We start from the raw sequence: 20,682 nt of genomic DNA on the forward strand, positions 1-20,682 counted from the left end.
TTAAGTTTATCATGGCTTTCAGTGAGAAGTTGATTTCTCTGATTTAGTTCTTTATTCTCTTTAATTAAGATTTCAATTTCATTAGTCAGTTTTAGTTTTTCATCTATTAGGATTTGATTTTCATTCTTCAAGTTCTTGTTCCTACAAATAAGTTTCTTATGTTCTAAATACAAATCAGAAAAGACATCATGAAGTTTATCAAATGTAAAATCATCTTTAGTTTTAGCATGTACCTCATATATCTCATCTTCATGTGCCATTAAGCATGAATTTGCAATATGATGCTGCTCTTCTTCTACACATGATGTTTCAGATTTGTTAGTGCATTCATATTTAACTTCAAGCATATTCCATATTTCCTTAGCAGTTGTGCAAAAAGATATGCAATTAAGTTCACTATCATCTAATGCACAAAATAGCACATTCATGGCTTTTGCATTTTGCTGATCCATTTTCTTATCATGATTAGTGCTTGTGTGTGGTCCATTGACTATGATACTCCATAAATCATAGTCATGTGCTTGAATGAAAATGCACATGCGTGCTTTCCAATATGTATAGTTTATGCCATTAAAAAGTGGAGGTCTATCAATTAATTGTCCCTCTCCTATAGAACATCCCACTTGGGTTGTCATGATCTTTAACTCTTGATTGTGAGATCAATGAGTACTATTGGAGCACCTTGCTCTGATACCACTTGTTGCCCAAGGTGACAAGCCAAGAAGGGGGGGTGAATTGGTTTCTTTTAATTTTAACTATCTTACTTGTGTTAAATGATGAGTTAGTGAACTTAAACAAATCACAATACAAACAACAAGAAGTATAGTGGTTCGGTGCTCTCCTTAGCACCTACGTCCACTCCCCAAGCGACCCCTTGGGAATTCACTATAATCCCGCAGATTACAGTTGGATTGTTTTCCGGGCTCACAATCCAAAAATCTTTACACTTTGGTTTTCCGGGTTCACCAAAAATCTATGTTGGTTTTACGGGCTCACCAACGAACCTATACAATTGGTTTTACGGGTTCACCAACAACCTACGTTGGTTTTACGGGCTTACCAACAACCTATGTTGGTTTTACGGGCTCACCAACGAACCTTTACAATTGGTTTTCCGGGTTCACCAATCAACCTATTCCGTTGGTTTTGCGGGCTAACCAACCAACCTTTACAAGTAGTTTAATAAACAAAGGAAGAAGATTTAAACTCCTAGATGAGCAAATATAACAATATAATCTACAAAGAAGAGTTTAGAGAATATTTATCGCTTGATGTGACTTCTCTCTTCTTTGTCAAGGATGCTTCACTCTTCAAGGGTGGATGGAGCTCTTGATGACTCTTTGAATCTGCTCAACCACTTTCTTTTGATTCTTGAATGAAGCACTTGGATGAAGCTTGTTTTGCTAGGGTTCTCTCTTGAATGCACTTGTTGTATTTTCCAAAGCTTACTTCCTCTGATGAATACTCCCTCTTAAATACTTCTCCAACCTCCAAATAGTCCTTCCTGACCGTTGGATTGAAGAAACTAGCCGTTTATAGCCGTTGGGAGTCCAAAAAGCACTTTTGCACAACTAGCCGTTATGCTTCTGCCCGTGCTTGGGTCGGCTCAACCTGTCCTTGGGTCGACCCAACTTTCACTTGGGTCGACTCAAACATTTCTTGGGTCGACTCTCTCAGAAAACACAGAAACTTGAAATTTAGCCTTCCTTCCCTTGGGTCGACCCAGCCATTCTTTGGGTCGACTCAAAGTTCACTTGGGTCGACTCAACTTCTTCTTGGGTCGACCCTCTCAGTAATTCCAGAGAACCATTTTCTGTCTTCTTTTCTGTCTTGCCTTTGGGTCGACCCTCTCAGGGTTTGGGTCGACTCAAGCTTGGGTCGACTCAACTACTTCTTGGGTCGACCCTCTCAGTGAATCCAGAGAACCATTGTTCTGAGTTGTTTTGAGGATCTTGATGTTTGGGTCGACTCATGCTTTCCTTGGGTCGACCCAACTCACTGTTCATTTGTGCCATTTTTGCAGAAGTGTGCCAAATGCTTTCTAGATGTGCCGGGGTCGACCCAATCATCCTTTGGGTCGACTCAATCCACACTTTGCTGCATCTCAAGGTTAGATTCATTCAAATAAACAATGAAATGTATCTATATCAATTTATCCAAATATACTGAGAGTAATAGACTTATAAATGAAGTATCGATTTAACTTATAACATACTCTAGATAATTGCTTGTTAATCATCAAAATAACACTATCATCCTCATCTTCCATCTCCAACATTCAGAAATCTCTCGCTGTTTTCAAATCTCTCATTGACCTGAAGTCCTTGCAACGAATTGCATATATTAAACGGACTTCCAGTATCTAATACCCAAGTCGAATTATCACATATAGAGAAATTACAAGGTGTTATCATATAAATACCTTGATCAGCAACTGATTGCCTTTTTCTCTTGCTTAGCCTGTTCGGGTCAAGTGAGGTAAGGTACTGAGGACAATTCCTCTTCCAATGCCCCTGCTTCTTACAATAGAAGCATTCTGCCTGACTTTGGTCATCCTTAATCCTTTTGGTCTGACTATGCTGAGTTTTCAGCTTTCTATACCAATTATTGAAGTTGGGACCAGTCAACTTGTCATTATCCAATAATGAGCGAAGTGACAAACTTGTGGCCATTTCTACATAAAAGAAAATTTGGCTATTAGTATATGAATTGACTAAACTCAATAGACTTGGACTTTAGTCTAAAGATACTCCCACTATTCTATACAAATTGGTAGCCACTACCTCCAATTCGAAAAATACTCCTAATTCTTTAGTGGGCACTAGAACCCAATAGATCGCATATAGGCCCGAGTGTGGCTCGGCTAACCCATATGCACCTATTGGTAGGTTCTAAACCAGTTGCTTCACCAAGCAACTTCTAGTGATAATTTTGCCCTAGGTTCTTCGGTAGGCGTGTGGCGCCTCCACCGAATACCCTAGTCAGGTCCAACCATTAAATGATAGGGTTAAGTCTAATCAACTAATAGACGACCAAGTCCGAGTGTGGCTCGGCTCACCTGACCGCCTATTGAAGGTACACTTAACTCATCATATATTGAATGACAATTCCAATGCTTGATAAGTACCAGGCGTGTCGCGCCTCCAATAATTATCAAAACATTGGACCCATTATCACCCAACTTAATGGGAGGCTATGACCTAGTTATCCCTATAACCATTTCATTTTAAGGACCTAATAATTTTAGAGGATTTCATAATTAGGATAGATAAGAAGATCCGGTTAGTCTAATTTCTCCCACTGACTTTACCAAATCAGATTAGACTCAAACCGGTTAAGGAGGCACCTAAATCAGTCAAACTGATTTTCCTTATAGGCATGGGCTAACTCGAATCATTAAGTGATCCAATCAAAATGTGATTGACCATGTCGGCCAGGTAAGTGAGATCGGTGGAAGGGATATGCCATTAACTCGACAAAGACGAATCAGTGCGAGTAGCTCCCAATTAAAAATCACCGGTCAAAACTGCCAAACTTACCTTAGACACCGACTGGTTAATCAATTTCGATTTGATTACTCAAATGACTCGGGCTACACCTCTGAGCCTAAATCAAGTTCCATCTTGGTCTAATCAAAGACACGGACTTGATCCATCTACAACTATTGTAAATTGACCTAGAATTTTCTTGACCTAATCTAGTTACTACTTAATTAGTTTTGATCAATTAATTCTATTTGTCCATGTATGATTCTAACCTTAGGTCTAACCCAATCCTAGAAACTTGATTCAAGCTAACCCATATGCCCAAATAATTATGCAATGTCAATTAATTGAGTTACAATTCTATTTCATAACACTTAATTCTCAATTAAGTTTAGACTTATGAAAGTTTTGTTCATTGCATATTTCTTTTTAATTACATATTAATTATAATCTTTTAATTCTTAAAACATATTTTCAGATCTGAGTTTTTGTAATTAATCACATGTAATCAGATTTAATTCATGTTTAAGTCATTATGTTTTATGTTCATGCATCACATATACACAACAACATGAATTAATTCAAACAACATACATCTTATGTATTTATTTTTTCACTTTTATTTTCAGATCTGATTTGTTCATTAAAATCAGAGATCATATAAATCATAAACTTTATTTAGATCTAATCTAAATAATATTATAATTTCATATTTATTCATGTTACTAATCCTAACACAAACATGCATCATATGCATCCAAAATTTTAGATCTACTTAATCATGTATAATCAGCAATTAAATCAATACTTTAGATCTAATCTAAATATGTTAATGATTTCAGATTTAATTACAAGAATTAAAACATAAAAGTTTAAACATGAACCTGGCTCTGATACTACTGAAAGTGAATCCTAGGTTCTTCGGTGTTATGCATGCTGATTTTTTTTTTTAAAAAAACCATGGCTGAACCTGATCGGGTTGCCTACGTACCCCTTCATAAGGGGGATCAAGCCATAGTAGTTCTTTTTAAGTTTTAAAACGCAGCGAAAAAATCGAATCAAACAATTTAATTCATGCATGCTTACAAGATCAAATCTAAAAATCAGCACCTTAAGAACACATAGGATTATGCCGGAATCGTTTAAACAATTATGCTAAAACTTTCATGCATGATTAACTATCAGATCTAAAACTTAAGAACTCTATTCCGATTAATCTCCGAATATCCATTGAATGGATTCTGGAGATATCTCCGTGAGGAGCCCCAAAAGAGGGTAAAACCTCGGGGAATCAGACCTAGATCTTGACACCATAATAAAAGATTAATGTAGGATTAATACCTTTTATGATGGATGAAACTTGTAGATCTGATCCTCGACTTCACAGCCACGCACACGAATGGCCTCTACGAGAAGTCCACGCGAAGTTCCTGAAGAGATCCAATCCTACGGAAGTGCTAGCTTGCGCAGAATTTCTTGAGGCTGAAATTTGATCTTCCAAACGCTATCAACTTTTGATCCGCCTTCTTGGAAGAACTTGGAGGAAAGGTTTAAAGGGATTGAAGAAGACTTAGATCTGATCTAAAGACTCTTATCAGGGACCCCTAACACTAATAACACGATGGACTTAGAGGAGGAAGAATTCAGCTAGATTGAATGCAGAATTTTTCCATGCATGAACTAGGGTTCCTCTCTTTTCTTTTCCCTTTTTTCTTCTTCTTTTTCTCTCTTTTTTCCTTGAATTCGACCACCAGATGATGGAGGTCCTTTTAATGTTGCTCTCCTACCTAACTTCATGCCAACCATCCCATATTTGTGGAGGATTTTGTGGGGTTTTGAATTTTGAATTCAAAATTCAAGTTCATGTGCCATTACATGATAAGCTTGATCTAATCTAAACCATTCATCATGTTGCCACTTTCCTCTTTCAATTTCGAAATTCCCATGCCCCCAAACAGATTAGAGGGTCACGTGGTGATTTTGTGATGATTAAATTCGAAATTCAACCTTAATTAGAAGTGAGATAAAGATAAGGATGACATATGTCATGAAGAGAGAGAATTTGATCTTATCCAATTCTTTTCATGAATTTATCTCTCTATTTCGACCCATCTAATGATGAAAGAGATCCCTGATGTTGCCAAGTGTCCTATGGCACCATTAAATAAATTAAATTATTTTTTAATCATATTAAAAATCAATTTATGGCGCCATGTATGGATATGTGACAAGTGGATTTCAAGATCCGAACAGTTTCAGATCAAACCCATTTAATTTAATTAAATCCTAACAATTAGAATGATCCAATTACCATGGGTTGAACCTAATCCAATTAGGTCAATCCCTAATTTAGCACAAATTTAATCTAATTTAATTTGGTCAACCTAAGTCCTCTTGATTCAGACCTAATCCAATCAGGTCAAAAATTCTGATTAAGCCCAGAATTGAATCTAATTCAATTTGGCTCATCCTTAGTCTAATTACTCAATCCAATTGAGTTCATTAGCAATCTAATTACTAATTAATCCTCCGATAATTACTTTAATTATTTTATAAGATAATTTGCTAATCGAATTGACCAAATTACCCCTGAATGATTCTTAATCATTCATCAGCCTTCTTGATCAATTAGGAATCTTCTATGCGTGTGACCTCATAGGTTCGAACCTAAGCCGGTAGTATAGGAACGACTTCCTACACTAATCGATGTGACCATCTAGCAATGGTACCCGACGTCCGAATAGATCGAATATATGCGAAGCAAATATTCTGGGAAGGAAGACCTTTTTTAGGTTCAGCAAGGGGGGGTAGCCCGCAAACCGAAGTTTCGCACCCCACACGGTTGTTCATCAGAGGAACTTTTCGCGAGCTGAACCCTGAACTATGGTTACTGTATAATTCAATCCCTTTGACTCTTAATGCCAGGATGACTTAGAGCTCACTGTCAACCCTATAATTAGTACATCCATTATGTGATTAACTTTAGATATCCCGTGCCTCCTCACTGGAATTACCTTGGCCAAGGTTTTGCTAAATTAATCACAAGACATTATTCCTATTTTCAGGAGGGGTCAATTCCATCTTGACTCACAACTGACTACGCAAGTACTTGACTGCATCCAGTGACCTTCCGTCACTGAATTAGAAATTCAGGTAGTCCGGTACCAAATTTCAGTGAGTTGCTTGCTAGTCACAGGTTGCGGTCTCAGGTCAGAGGGCCAAACTTATACCCATATCCACTTGAAACATCTCTCGACAGTAGAGCGTTCCGGAATTGGTCACGTTCAGTGAAATGTACTCCTACACTTCACCTGTATGGCATACCAGTGTCTCCACACTCCTTGGTTAAGAGGACAACCAACGTATATGTCACACAACGACCTAATCTCGATAATGTTGTCGTCCTAGTAACAACATATTATTTGGTCGCGAACAAGTTTAAGGACTCAAAGATAAATCCTCCTTTATCATAACATAAGTCCTAAGGACTTCATCATATAAGAGTTCATTTGAAGATGAAATGATGAATAATGCCAAATAATACTTTATTAATTTGTCAATTTATTTACAAAATTCAATCATCAATATGCTGACGATTGACATTTAGGACATAATTCCCAACAGTCACAGGTTGCGGTCTCAGGTCAAAGGGCCAAACTTATACCCATATCCACTCGGAACATCTCTCGACAGTAGAGAATTCCGGAATTGGTCATGTTCAGTGAAATGTACTCCTACACTTCACCTGTGTGGCATACCAGTGTCTCCACACTCCTTGGTTAAGAGGATAACCAACGTATATGTCACACAACGACCTAATCTCGATAATGCTGTCGTCCTAGTAACAACATATCATTTGGTCGCGAGCAAGTTTAAGGACTCAAAGATAAATCCTACTTTATCATAATATAAGTCCTAAGGACTTCATCATATAAGAGTTCATTTGAAGATGAAATGATGAATAATGCCAAATAACACTTTATTAATTTGTCAATTCATTTACAAAATTCAATCATCAATATGCTGACGATTGACATTCAGGATACAAATCCCAACAGAGTCGACTCCCAAATATGCGCGAGTCGACTCGCCCACGAGCCGACTCTAAAATCTATTCGAGTCGACTCGAACTCTGGCACATAACCAAAAAACTTGTTATTTTCGTGCCAAAAGAGAGAGTTATGGAACTATCAAAGATTTAAGAACTGATTTGATGATCATAGATAAGAAACCCTATGTCTAACATAAGCTAATCATCAAAATCAATGAATTAGAGGAGAGTATCACTAGAATGGATCAATCACTCCTAACCCTCTTCTAAGTATACAAAATCGATCTTCACTCAAAGGTTTTGTGAAGATGTCAGCAAGTTGATCATCAGTACAAACAAATTGAAGTGTCACATCACCATTCAGTACATGATCTCTTATGAAGTGATGTCTTATCTCAATGTGTTTAGTTCTTGAGTGCTGAATTGAATTTTTAGTTAGTGTTGCCCAGATAGACAACCCAAGAGGGGGGATGAATTGGGTTTTAAAATAATTATTATAATTAAATGGTTTGTGAGATACTAATTAATACTTTTTGCAAGTTGATTAATTAGATGCTATGTGCAGTGAATGAAATGAAAGTAAGAGAGACAAATGCAATCACAAACACAATGATTTTATAGTGGTTCGGAGCTAACCCTTGCTCCTACGTCCACTCCCCAAGCCTCACTTGGGAATTCACTATAATCCCTCGGATTACAGCCGGTTGTTTTACAAGCTCACAACCCAACTTGTTGTTTTACGAGGTCACAACGAACTCGGTCGGTTTTTCCAGGCTCACCGACTAGAACCACCCGATTGTTTTTTCGGGATCACAATCAAACCCTTACACGTTGGTTTCAACCTAGGCTCAACAACAAACCTATACACCCTTAATTCAATCCCCTGATTGAATCAAGTAAGGACCAAATGGAAAGAAGGAACAAAGAGAAAAATACAGCTTCTAAGAAAGCAGATATTCAGCAATATAAACAATAGAGAAGTTAAGAGCCCTCAAACTATTTTATGACGATGTAGAGGAGGGCTTCTCGAACTTTGGGTCTCCTCTTGAACGTCTTGAAGACTTGAAGGCAGAAGGAGACTTCTTTAATGCTGGGAAGAGTTGGTTGAATGGAGTTAATGGCTCTCTTCCTTCTTTTCCGTTGAAATCCCTTTGGCAGATGAAGTTATTGTGTTTTCTTTGAAAGGAATGTTACTTCTCTCCTTTGCTACAGTCCTCTGTGGCTATTTAAACCATTCCCCACGGAAACTAGCCGTTAGACACACTTTACTAGCCGTTCTGCACATTCTGCACATCCTGACAATGTGTCCGTTGGGATCGGAGTCGACTCGCGCGATCTGGAGTCGACTCGGCTGTAGCAGGAGTCGACTCATGCTTTTCTAGAGTCGGCTCGGCAACTGTTCCAGATTTGAATTAAAGTGGTCTTCTCGACTGGGAGTCGACTCGCCAAAATCTGGAGCTGACCTTGCACTTTTGGAGTCGGCTCATTCCAAGGAATTCATAGAGATATTCTTCAACTTCACTCACTCGAGTCGACTCAAAAATTCTGGGAGTCAACTCGGCGCTCAGAGCCCGAACTCCCGATCTTCTGTCTTTTGGCTCGTGCAGTCTTGGAGTCGACTCGGACTGTTTCGGAGTCGACTCGGCTCTCAGTATCCGAAAAACAGTCTTCTGTCTTTTTGGAGTAGCGCTGCCTTGGAGTCGACTCGAAGTGTCTTGGAGTCGACTCGCGTCTCAGAAACAACAATACTGTCTTCTGTCTTTTTGGGGTCGCGCTGTCTCGGAGTCGACTCGGGTTTTGCGGGAGTCGACTCGGCTCTCAGTGCCCGAAAGTTGCTCTCTGACTTTTGCCTTGTATAACACTGAGAGTCGACTCTCGCTTCCTTTGGAGTCGACCTGCCAACCATCGGAGGCGACTCGCGTTCCTCAGGAGTCGACTCGGCTCTCAGGGTCCAAAATGACTTCTCTGTCTTTCTGTCTGTAACTCCCTGGAGTCGTCTCATACTACTCTGGAGTCGACTCAGCAAGCATCGGAGTCGACTCGCGCTCTTCAGGAGTCGACTCGCTGATAGGTTGTGAGTTGGGTCTTTCTGTTCGTCTGTCTGTTCTTAGTCGGAGTCGACTCGTAATGTTCCGGAGTCGACTCGTGCCTGTGCCAATGCTTCTGATACGCTTGGAGTCGACTCGTAATATCCCGGAGTCGACTCGAGTCTTAGACTTTGGTTCAAGTTGACTTCTTAACTTATCCAAAATATCTTGAACCAAATCTAGAGACACTTAACCACAAATTTACAAGATTTTCACTGAAACACTAGATTGAATTCATTAGTAAACATAAGATATACTCAAATGCTTTGAGCTCATCAAAATCAAATAGGGTTATAATCAATCACTCCACAATCTCCCTCTTTTTGATGATGACAAAATATTGAGTATATGTAAAGTGAATTGCTCAACAAACAAGAAAATTTATAATAAAATTTTAAAATGAATTCAAGTATCTGGTTATTTAATTTATCCAAACTTGAAAGGTGTGAAACAATAAATTTTGAAGTTAAAGCTCCCCCTTTCATTTGGAATATATAAGCCTTCATGTCATGCAATCAATTGTTTGGCTTATATATATTTAATGATTTTGCTTTCTTAAAAATTCAGATTCTCCCCCTCAACACATGCATTCAATTTTGTTTTGATTCTCTGAAATTTCTTTTAGTGTATGAAAGCTTTTGAACTTAAATTTTTAGTTTTTAGAGGAAAAATCTGCCAATTTGTTCTTAAGTAGGATTCAACTAATCTTCGAATATCCCTTGAATAGATTCTGGAGATTACTCCATTAGGAGCCCCAACAGAGAGATAATGAGCCTCGAGGTATCGAATCCACTAAGAACAAATTATTGTGTGTTTCAAGAGTTTTTTTTTTAATTGATTTTCATTTTGATTCCTTTTACATATCTATTAAATATTTCTCTCCCTTTTTGTCATCGTATCAAAAAGGAAGAAAGCAGAACACACAAGCAAGTAGAGATCAATGTGCACAATATTGAAGAAAATTGTCTACTCATTGTATTGATGTATATGTAAGTATATTTGTGAATACAATAAGTAAAGCAGTAAATACATGTCAAAGTAAACAAAATAAGCTAGGGTTTCCCCGAGGATGTGGCTCCTCCCCTCAGTCTGGATTGTTCCATTAGGAGACTGACCCCGTCCGTGACGTTCCCTAGCTGGGTGATAATGGCCGAGGTGGCCCTACTGTGCGTCGTGGATAGCTCGGTCAGAGTCTGCTGGAGTGTGTCCAACTTGGCAATCAAGACATTCGCCAAGCGCTCGGCCCCCTGATTCAGGCTGCCCATGTCGTGTCGGATGTCATCTCGCATCTGTCTTGTGTTGCTTGTGACATCGCTCATGTTGGAGAATTGGGCTTGTATCAGGCTCCTGACGTTGAAGATCTCCTCCCTCAGATGAGCCGTCATCTCGGTCACGGCTGAAAGTGAGGGAACCAACGCAGAAGAAGGGGCAGTGGCTGGACCTCGGAGCTCCCTCAGCAGGTCGTCCCGAAGATCCCGTACAATCTCCTGCCGCAACTCCTGAAGCTGCTCAGGAGAAATCCGGACCTCCATCGGCTGAGTGGGTGGAGCTGAGGAGGAGGGTCCAGCTGAGGTGGAGGGTGCTGAGGTGGAGGGAAAGATAGGAAAGTCTGAATCTGGATCAGGACTGGGGGAGCGTCTAGTAGTAGGTGTGGAGGAGGATGGTTTCCTGATCCAGTTTTCCTCTACCTTATGAAATCCCATCCTGTGTAGGGTTCCCTCTCCCATGCGATCTGTCCATCGCAGTGCGCGAGAGGGTTCCCCCTCAGGAATGGGGATCTCGGACTCTCTAAAGATCAGGGTGTACAACATCCCATAAGGAAGGGTGAGCCTAGGTCTGTCTAGTGGCTCATATAGGTATTTGTAAATGAGTTTTGGGAAGTTAATTGGAGTATCCTGAAGGAGGTAGTACATAAGGGCTAGGTCCTTCTCAGATACAAAATCAAAGCGGCCGGTCTTAGGGAAAAGGGTCCTAGAGATGATACTCAAGAGGAGCCGCATTTCAACTGACAGTGAACTAGCGGACACCTCATCGAGTGGGGACTGGGGTGAACTCCCTAAAATGGCCGTAAGGGCCTCAGTCCTATCCTCAGGATGAGTAGGAGATACCCCTACTTGGGGAAGATGGAGGATTTGAGCAATGATATCCTCCGAAATCAATAATGGGACACCCGCTACGGTCCCCTCTATCCCACCATTTCTCCTATGTACTGTTCCATAGAACTCCCTAACTAGACCTGGGTATGTGGGGAGATCTAGAGAACAAAAGAACTCGAGTCCCTGGGCCCTCAACCTATCTCCTATAGTGAAGCCCTCCCGGGAGAGATAGTCGAAGTTGACGTATCTCCCGGTGGAGACCGCCTTCCCGGCGCACGGTCGCGAGGGAACTGACCTCGGCGGGGAACGAACCGGAGATTGTGGCCTCACGGGATTGTTCCGAGCCTTGGACCGTCGCTCGGTGTCGCTCGCGGGTTGGGGCCTCTTCCGGCTTGGGACAACCGACTTGTGGGGCATGGTTGACCTAGGGATGGGGTAAAACCCTAAGGGACGGAAGAAGGTCGACGGAAAAGCCCTAACGACGGTCGGAGACGAAGTAGGAGACGGCTCTAGGGTTTGTGAACAGTGGCGGCGGTGAATAGAAGTTTTGATTAAACGCTTGGATTAGGGTTAAAAACTCGGATCCCGACCGCGAGTCGACTCCTGTAAGTCTCGAGTCGACTCGACCTCGAGTCGACTCCAAAATATGCGCGAGTCGACTCCCCTAATGCTGTCATCGACCTCGAGTCGACTCCCATCTATGGGCGAGTCGACTCCCCTTATGCTGCCATCGATCTCGAGTCGACTCCCGTCTATGTGCGAGTCGACTCCCCCGTGTGAGCCGACTCTGAAACTTACTCGAGTCGACTCGAACTCTGGCACGCACCTAAAAATCATGCTATTTTCGTACCAACCAAGGGACAATCACTAAGTTATGATCTGATTTGATGAGAAACTCCATATTTAACACAAGATAATCATCAAAATCAATGAACTAGAGGGAGAACATGCTTTCGAAAAGGCTCTTCAATTTTGAGCCAGCCATCGTTTTCTTTAATTCCAAAACACCCCTAAAGTTTAAAGTATTTACCACATCCATCATAATTGGTAGCCAACGGGTAAATCAAACTTGAATAGGATCGATGGCATATAAAGATTTAAAAACCCTTTGCAGTACCGTAGTAAAAGATATGCATATATTAACCATCCATTATAGATGCTCCGACTTAATGTAAGAAAAACAAGATTACAAAAGAAAAGAACTAAAGGGATCCTAACTTATCCAAAACCAATGATCTAATCTTTTTTTACGAATACAATGCAGTATATAAGGTCCAGAAATATTATTACTAATCAAAAATCAAAATACCATTCCATTAGCTCAGAAGTATTGAATGGAACAGCAGTGTCTGGATCCTCGTCGAATGTAACAAAATTAAAGGCGTCTTCATCTATATGTCTCGGCAGTTCCAGCATCCTCAGGCTCTCAGCTCTGTGCGCACGGGGTCGAGGCAGAATTTTCAGTCCCGAGTTCCCTTCTTCTCCAGATACCTCCTTTGCAGTAGTATCTGAACCTCCCTTCCCATATATAGGCGTTAGGTTGCACTCGCGCACCTCTCCCTTGCACACAGGGCATTCAGGAAAGACAGGATGGACATGAAGCCATTGATACAAACACGGCCAGCAGAAGAGATGACCGCAGGGAGTGACAACCGGTTCCTTGGCCATATCAAAGCAAATATTGCACTCGAAGCTAGCAGCGCCTTCGTCCTCCTTTCCCTTTTCCAAACCCTCCGTGCCCTTGCCCTGGGGATGGGGCTTATCCTTCTTAGAAGCCTCTAAGGTTCTCTGAGACTGCATTGTGTCGTGCATCAGCTGGTCGGGACTGGTCTGCGAGTCGGATCTTTCGCCATCAGAAATCCCGTACCTTCGAGGCCGCAGCCGATTGTTCGATTCGATCAATCTCCGGAAACGTAGCTCCGGACAGTCAAGGTGCTGGTGCCGGGAACCGGACCTATCACCCCGAGACATAAGCTCGCTCATGCGAACAGTTGAGCATGGGTTGATGGAGGCTGCCGCTGCTTCGTCGTGCAGCTGCGGAATTCGTCCGGCAGGAGGATGCCGGGCCCATGGTCGATCTTGCCCGGCTGAAGCAGGAGCATATGGAGCAGAATATGGAGAATTTGGAACACAAGTCTCCAGTTCCACCAGCCGAGCAGGAATGCAGGTCTCCAAAGCAGGGCTATCATCGGCAGCATGAAGGAGATCGACCGGAAGCGATTCAGGAGCATGCAAGGCATTCGATGGGGAGTAGTTTCTTTGGAAGATTGGCCGCTCGAAACCACTCGAAAAGGCGGCAGGAGAACGGCTTTCCCTATAAGGGGAGGGCGACCAAGGCAGCGAGCCGAGGGTGAGCTCCAAGCTGAGGTCTGGATTTCGAGGGCGAGTTAAAGGAGAGAGGCCGACGTAGAGATTCAAATCCATCCTATTCTCATCGTCCGCCATTACTTCAAGCAAAAATCCCAACCTTGGCCCTCCCACCTTCTCAAAACGCCCTCAAAAACCTATCTTTTTAACTTTTGCGACGCGATCGACTGCCAAAAGAAAGATCTGGGCTAGGGTTTGTACACTGGAAGTGAAGAAGAGAAAATCCGTAGAAGGGCCCGGGGGAACGCAAATCGATAGGAGAAGTATGGAAAAAGAAGCGAGAGGAGCGAGATTGAGCAAGAGGAAGGGATTGATCGGAGGATCTTGGGTGATCGTACCTGAATCGGGACTACGGCGATGGCCTCTTCCCCTATATATGGGTTCCCGGTTCTCCCGCAAAGCGCAGAGAGAGGAGAGGAGTGGTTCTTAAATAGTTTTGTGGAGGACTTTTCCGTGTCCTTGTTGGACTCGGGGAGAGAGCCGAGCTTCCGGCCTGAGGGGGCGTGCAAGGATCAGACGGATGCGATTGCTGTTCTGAAGTAGCATTTGATGGAGATGGATGGTTCAGATGGGCTCCTAGCTATTTTTTTTTTTTAGTAAATTACCTATGAGTTTTTTTGTTTTCGGGTAAAGTAGCTATGAATTTTTTTTGGTAAATTAGCTACGTGTTGTTTTTTGGTAAATTAGCTACCAGTTTTTGAAGCAAGTTTTCCGTTTGGATGCTTTCCAAGCCAGGGCAGTTACGGAAACTACAACCATCAACAAGACATGAGAATAAGTTACCAAAAAAGGACCTGAGAATATACCGGAATCAAGCCCACATCAGACTTCCACGAGACGTCCAAGTTGCACCTCATGGTCTTAAACTCCATGCTGAAAAAGAGTAAGCATGGATGTAATGACTAGCTGAATGCCAAAAGAATCTTTAAGATGAGGAAGCGCTCTAGGCAGCTTGATACTCTATCATCAAGTAAGATATGTCAATAGACCTCTTCCCATTTGTACTCTGATGCGGGATTTGCACCCCGTCACCAGCAGAGTCCCCACCGATCGAGCAGCGGAAGAGAAAGTGTCCCCCAGAAGGTATTGTCCGCTTTGGGAATCGGGTGAACCGGCCCAGCGGCTGCCGCCATCCCTCACGGTTTTGCCCCGCAAAAGGCGCCTCCTAAGGGAAGGGTTATTGAGCCCCCCATTATATGGCACAGACCTTCCCGCTACACGGTCGATGTGGGACTAAATTCGGAGAACCCCCCGTAATACAGCCCCCCCAGCGGGGAGGTCCTGTGCCCGGATCGGCTCCTTACTGGATAGGCGGAGGGCCGAGGCCCTCCTTCTAGCGCCATCTGATGCGGGATTTGCACCCCGTCACCAGCAGAGTCCCCACCGATCCGAGCAGCGGAAGAGAAAGTGTCCCCCAGAAGGTATTGTCCGCTTTGGGAATCGGGTGAACCGGCCCAGCGGCTGCCGCCATCCCTCACGGTTTTGCCCCGCAAAAGGCGCCTTCTAAGGGAAGGGTTATTGTGCCCCCCATTATATGGCACAGACCTTCCCGCTACACGGTCGATGTGGGACTAAATTCGGAGAACCCCCCGTAACATACTCCATCTTTTTCTTTAGCAATTCAGTGGCGAGTGACTACTTTCAGAATAATCATTTGAGAAAGCTATTAACGAGCCTAAAGAACCCAAATCAGGTCTCTTGTATGGCCATGGACTAGTTTTGCAAGCTTGGACACTCGCTCTTCTATTTCTGATGTGCCTTTATTTCATTTGAATTTGAAGCGCAACCAAATATTTTCTTTGTGCATTGATAGAAATAAACATATTTTTTTGGAGAGGGAAACTGTGTTACCAATCAACTCACAAGTATCTGATATATTCATTTATGCTTCACTTTAGCTTTATAAGAAAAGAATCAAAGAATGATATATGCTAGTCGAATACAACTCAAATGGTGAAGACCTTTTCCTTCATGCTTGGTAAGCGCTTTGCTGTAGCCAAGCTTTTAGCTAGCCTGTCAGCTAGAGTGTGTTCAGGCTCACTTTACACTAAAAAAACTAGGAATCCTAGTTCGAAATATGAAACAAGCGTTGGAAAAAGCCCAACCCTACCCTACTCTACTACTAGAGGTAGGGTTGTCAACTAGTTAGGTTCAGGATTTGCCATATACACACCCAAATTTAAAATATATTTATTAGATTCAAATCGAAATCCAATTAAAACTCTATAGTTGTATCTAATATTGGATCCCGAAAAGGACACATATAAGGGAGAAATAGGATATTTAACAAGGTATATAGTTGCACTTTTGGATTTTTTAAATTATTTAACATATCCAAAATACTGTTTATAAACTATAAAACATGAAAAAAATAATAATAATAAATATAAAAAAATATTTAAAAGAGGGTATCTATTCAAAACATCCATAAGTTAGAAGAGAGCAAGCATGAATAATCAAACTCGGTATAAATATTATCCACTACAAATATATTGTAGTTTTACTACTCTCTACCTGACATTTTCTTTGATAACTAAAAAGAAAAATTAATGGATACATATGGGAACACGAATATATGTATATATTTATATGTTTATGGTATGTATATGCATACTTATAACTAGGCCGTGTTTTGGGTATGGATGTATCTAAACACAAATCTGGCATATTATGTCTTCGCATCTGATGTCGAAATCCAAACCAAACCCAATAGCTTATTGTGCTTATTTTTATTCCGAAATCCTATGTTTCGAATCAATTTCACATCGTATCAATGAGTTAATAACCTTTGGGTATGGATGTATCTAGACAAAAATTTGACATATTATGACTTCGAATATGATTTCGGAATCCCAACCCAATAGCTTATTGTGCTTATTTTTATACCCAAATCCTACGTGTCGGATTATTTTCACATTATATCGGGAATTTAATAACCTTTTGGGCATGGATGTATTTGAACAAAAATCTAACATATTATGACTTTGAATCTAATTTCGGAATCCAAACCCAACCCAATAGGTTATTGTGCTTATTTGTATACTCAAATCCTATGTTTCGGATCAATTTCACATTGTCGCAGTGAGTTAATAACTTTTTGGGTATGAATGTATCTAGACACAAATCTGACACATTATGACTGCATATCTGATTTTGGAATCCATACCTAACCCAATAGCTTATGGTGATTATTTTTATACACGAATCCTATGTGTCGGATTAATTTTACATCATATTAGTGAGTTAATAGCCATTTGGTTATGGATGCATCTAAACAAAATTTTAACATATTATGACTTCGAATCTGATTTCAAAATCCAAATCCAAACCCATAGCTTATTGGGCTTATTTTTATACCCAAGTCCTATATTTTGGATCAATTTTAATTTGTATCAGTGAGTTAATAGCCTTTTGGGTATGGATGTATCCAAACACAAATCTGACATGTTATGACTTCGAATCTGATTTTGGAATCCAAACCAAACCCAATAGCTTCTTGTGTTTATTTTTATACTCAAATCCTTTGTGTGGGTTTGATTTCACATCATATCGGTGAGTTAATAGTCTTTTGGGCCGGTATGGATGTATCCAAACAAAAATCTAACATATTATGGCTTCAAATATGATTTCAAAATCCAAACCCAGCCCAATAGCTTATTGTGCTTATTTTTATACCCAAATCCTATGTTTTGGATCAATTTCACATCATATCAATGATTTAATAGCCTTTATTGATACCCCCAACTAGGAGAAAGAGTGGTTTTATCATCTAAAGGAGATAGGAGGTGGAGAGATAGAGAGAGAGATAGATAGAGAGAGAGAGAGAGAAGATAAGTAAAGTTGGAGGTGGCATGATTTGTAGGCAACCCAGACAAGCACATACAAGATGAAAATAGCACAGCGGAAATCTAAATTAAAAGTAGAAATTAACCTAAAAGATAACTAATAACCTCACACTAATTCCTTAAGAGTCTTTGGCCCCGCACCTATGACCGTGGTCGCACATCACAGCAAGCAAAGAAAAAAAATCTTCCAAAAACTGTATGGTTGAATTCTTGATATCAAAAAAGGATAACTAAGATATATTTATTGATGGGGCAAACTCAAACACAAAAAGAGAGCAAACTACAAAGAAGAAGAAACTAAAAGAAAATTGTTATTAATGTTACCCACGCTGTACAAATGAGAATCAATAAGTATTTAAAGTAGTAGCTTTACGAGTGATAAGAACTAAAAGATAAACATCTAAAAGATAGACCTCATCAACTAGATAGACTTTATCAATTAGATAAAGATAAGAAATAATGGTAGACTTAATCAATTAAATAAACTTAATCCCAAAAGATAAAGATAAATTAGGAACCAATATTGACTTCAACCATTACAATAAAAGAAGGCTATAACGACATTTACATGCTGACGCTACGAAGAAGCGTCAGCAAATTTTGGCGTAGAGCCAAAATTACCGACGCTTCTACGTAACGTCGGCCGATATAAAACTACGACGACGCTTATTAGCATCGTCGGAGACCAGATGCAACAAGAGGGAAGGAATTAGATGATGCTTAAAAGCATCGTCGGAGCCCAAACTGAGCCGGACCAAGGACGATGCTTATAAGCGTCGACGTAAGGCAGCCCCTAAGATGATGCTTATAAAAGTCGTCAGAGGCTGGGAGCTAAGATGATGCTTATAAGCGTCGTCAGAGGCCACCTCCCCACTTAACCAGTGCCCGATCGTCTTATAGCCCTCATTTCCCAAGCCCTAGCCCCCTTTCCTCCTCTCCGGCACCTAGCTACCAACCCAATCGATCTCCTCACCAGAGCCCTAACCCGATCGATCTCCTCCTCTCTCCTCTTCGGCACGAGCTCGGCCTCCTCTCCGGCACCGACCGACCTTCCTCCTCCCTCCTCTTTGGTGTCGATCAACCTCCTCTCAAGCCTCAATCGAGCTTCGCCTCTGTCCGAGGATCTTGCCCGATTACTTTTTTTGGTCATAGTGGCCATTCCCATCATACACTTAAGCTTGATGAATTAGTCAAACTTCAAGGCTTGGTAAGAATATCTGCAATCTGATTCTCTGAGTCGCAATAAACTGCTTGGACTTGATTTTTATTGACATGTGCCTACTTCTTCCATGATTAATTAGGTTATTTGCCATATCAATAGCTGAAATATTACTAACAAAAATCTTTACTGGTCCTTTGATTGAAATGTGAATCTGATTTAACATGTTTCTCAGCAAATTGCTTAACATGCACTAGAAGCTATAGCCATATATATTTTGTTGCACACATAGACAAAGCAACAACTGATTGCTTCTTTGAGGATCATGAGAAAGCAGTTGAACCAAAACTAAAAACATAACCTAAGGTGCTTCTTCTATCATCTTGATCACCACCCCAATCCCTATTAGAATATCCAATGAACTTACATGTATTAGTTGGAGAATAAAATAAACCATGGTCACAAGTAACTTTGATGTAGCATAGATTTTCTTTTTTTGCAACTTGCAAATGAGACCGTTAAGGTGCTTCCATGAACTTGCTTATCAAGCTAACTCCACAAGCTATACGAGGTTTTGTGCAGGTTAGATACCTCAAGCTACCAATTATTCTCCTACGGTATAGATGAATCAATGTACGCCTCGAGCCTGGAGCACGACAGATGCTGCACGCCTCTATGGTAGATCGTACAGGTATGCAAGGCAAACGGATCATATCAAAGCAATGACAAATTCTTGAAATTTACTTAAGCATTAATTTATTTAAATAATTTTTATAATAGTTCCAAAGCAACGTGTGCTAACATAAATCAAATAATCTAACTAATATAACTAAAATGCTAGTAATTGAAGAATCTTCAAAAAATCTAGCGCACACCGCAGTCCCGTGCGATCATGTTTCTGGATCTGGAAAATAAAGAAAATATGATAATGAGCTATACTAGTTCAGTAAGCAACATAATACCCTAGAGTAAGGTCAAAGCATGCGAGATATTTAATTAAAACATATAATAATAACTAAAAAATAAATCAACAATAAACATATTTTTATTTTAAAATTTATTATTATTTTTATAAAAAATTTGATACCAGAATTCCAGCATCAATAGGCTATGGCCATGTAACTCAGTGGCATCGGTTGCACAAAGTGCCAAATCCACTATTATTAACCACCCATGGTAGTGGTGTCTAAATACCACTATTCTAATCATCGGTGGTCTGGTGTCGAAATCAGTTTCTTACAGATTATAAGTCAACAGGGCCAATGAATAATCTCCAATCGTGAGGCCAAAAAGATCATAGCCATGCTGAGAATACATATACAAAATATATTTTTCATAATTTGCCCAATCACATTTTTCAAATTTCATAATATATAATATAATTTTAAAATAATTATTAATATGCCCGACCCATTTAACTAAGTACAAAATATATATCAAAATTTAATCTACTAATTATTACTTTACCAAATAATTTGAAAAACATACTTTGAAGTATTAGGTTACTTATCGGTCATGGCTTAAATCCCACTTTAGATAGATGGTTCAAGTACACCTGTTTAGATATTAATAAAATATAATTAATTTTATTG

At 40.5% G+C, this 20,682-nt stretch overlaps 1 protein-coding gene across 1 annotated transcript; it reads right to left on the bottom strand.

Annotated features, from left to right (window-relative positions):
- Positions 1 to 12,894: 12,894 nt before the first annotated feature.
- Positions 12,895 to 14,451, bottom strand: LOC148702288 (uncharacterized). The gene has a single exon (XM_088705298.1). The coding sequence runs from the start codon at positions 14,162 to 14,164 to the stop codon at positions 13,013 to 13,015; it is 1,152 nt and encodes a 383-aa protein (XP_088561424.1). The 5' UTR covers positions 14,165 to 14,451; the 3' UTR covers positions 12,895 to 13,012.
- Positions 14,452 to 20,682: the final 6,231 nt, after the last annotated feature.

The sequence above is a fragment of the Phoenix dactylifera genome, chromosome 10 (genome assembly GCF_051530095.1).
Source record: "Phoenix dactylifera cultivar Ajwa chromosome 10, Ajwa_hap1_PhDact_Kaust_v1.1, whole genome shotgun sequence".
NCBI classification, from domain to species: domain Eukaryota; kingdom Viridiplantae; phylum Streptophyta; class Magnoliopsida; order Arecales; family Arecaceae; genus Phoenix; species Phoenix dactylifera.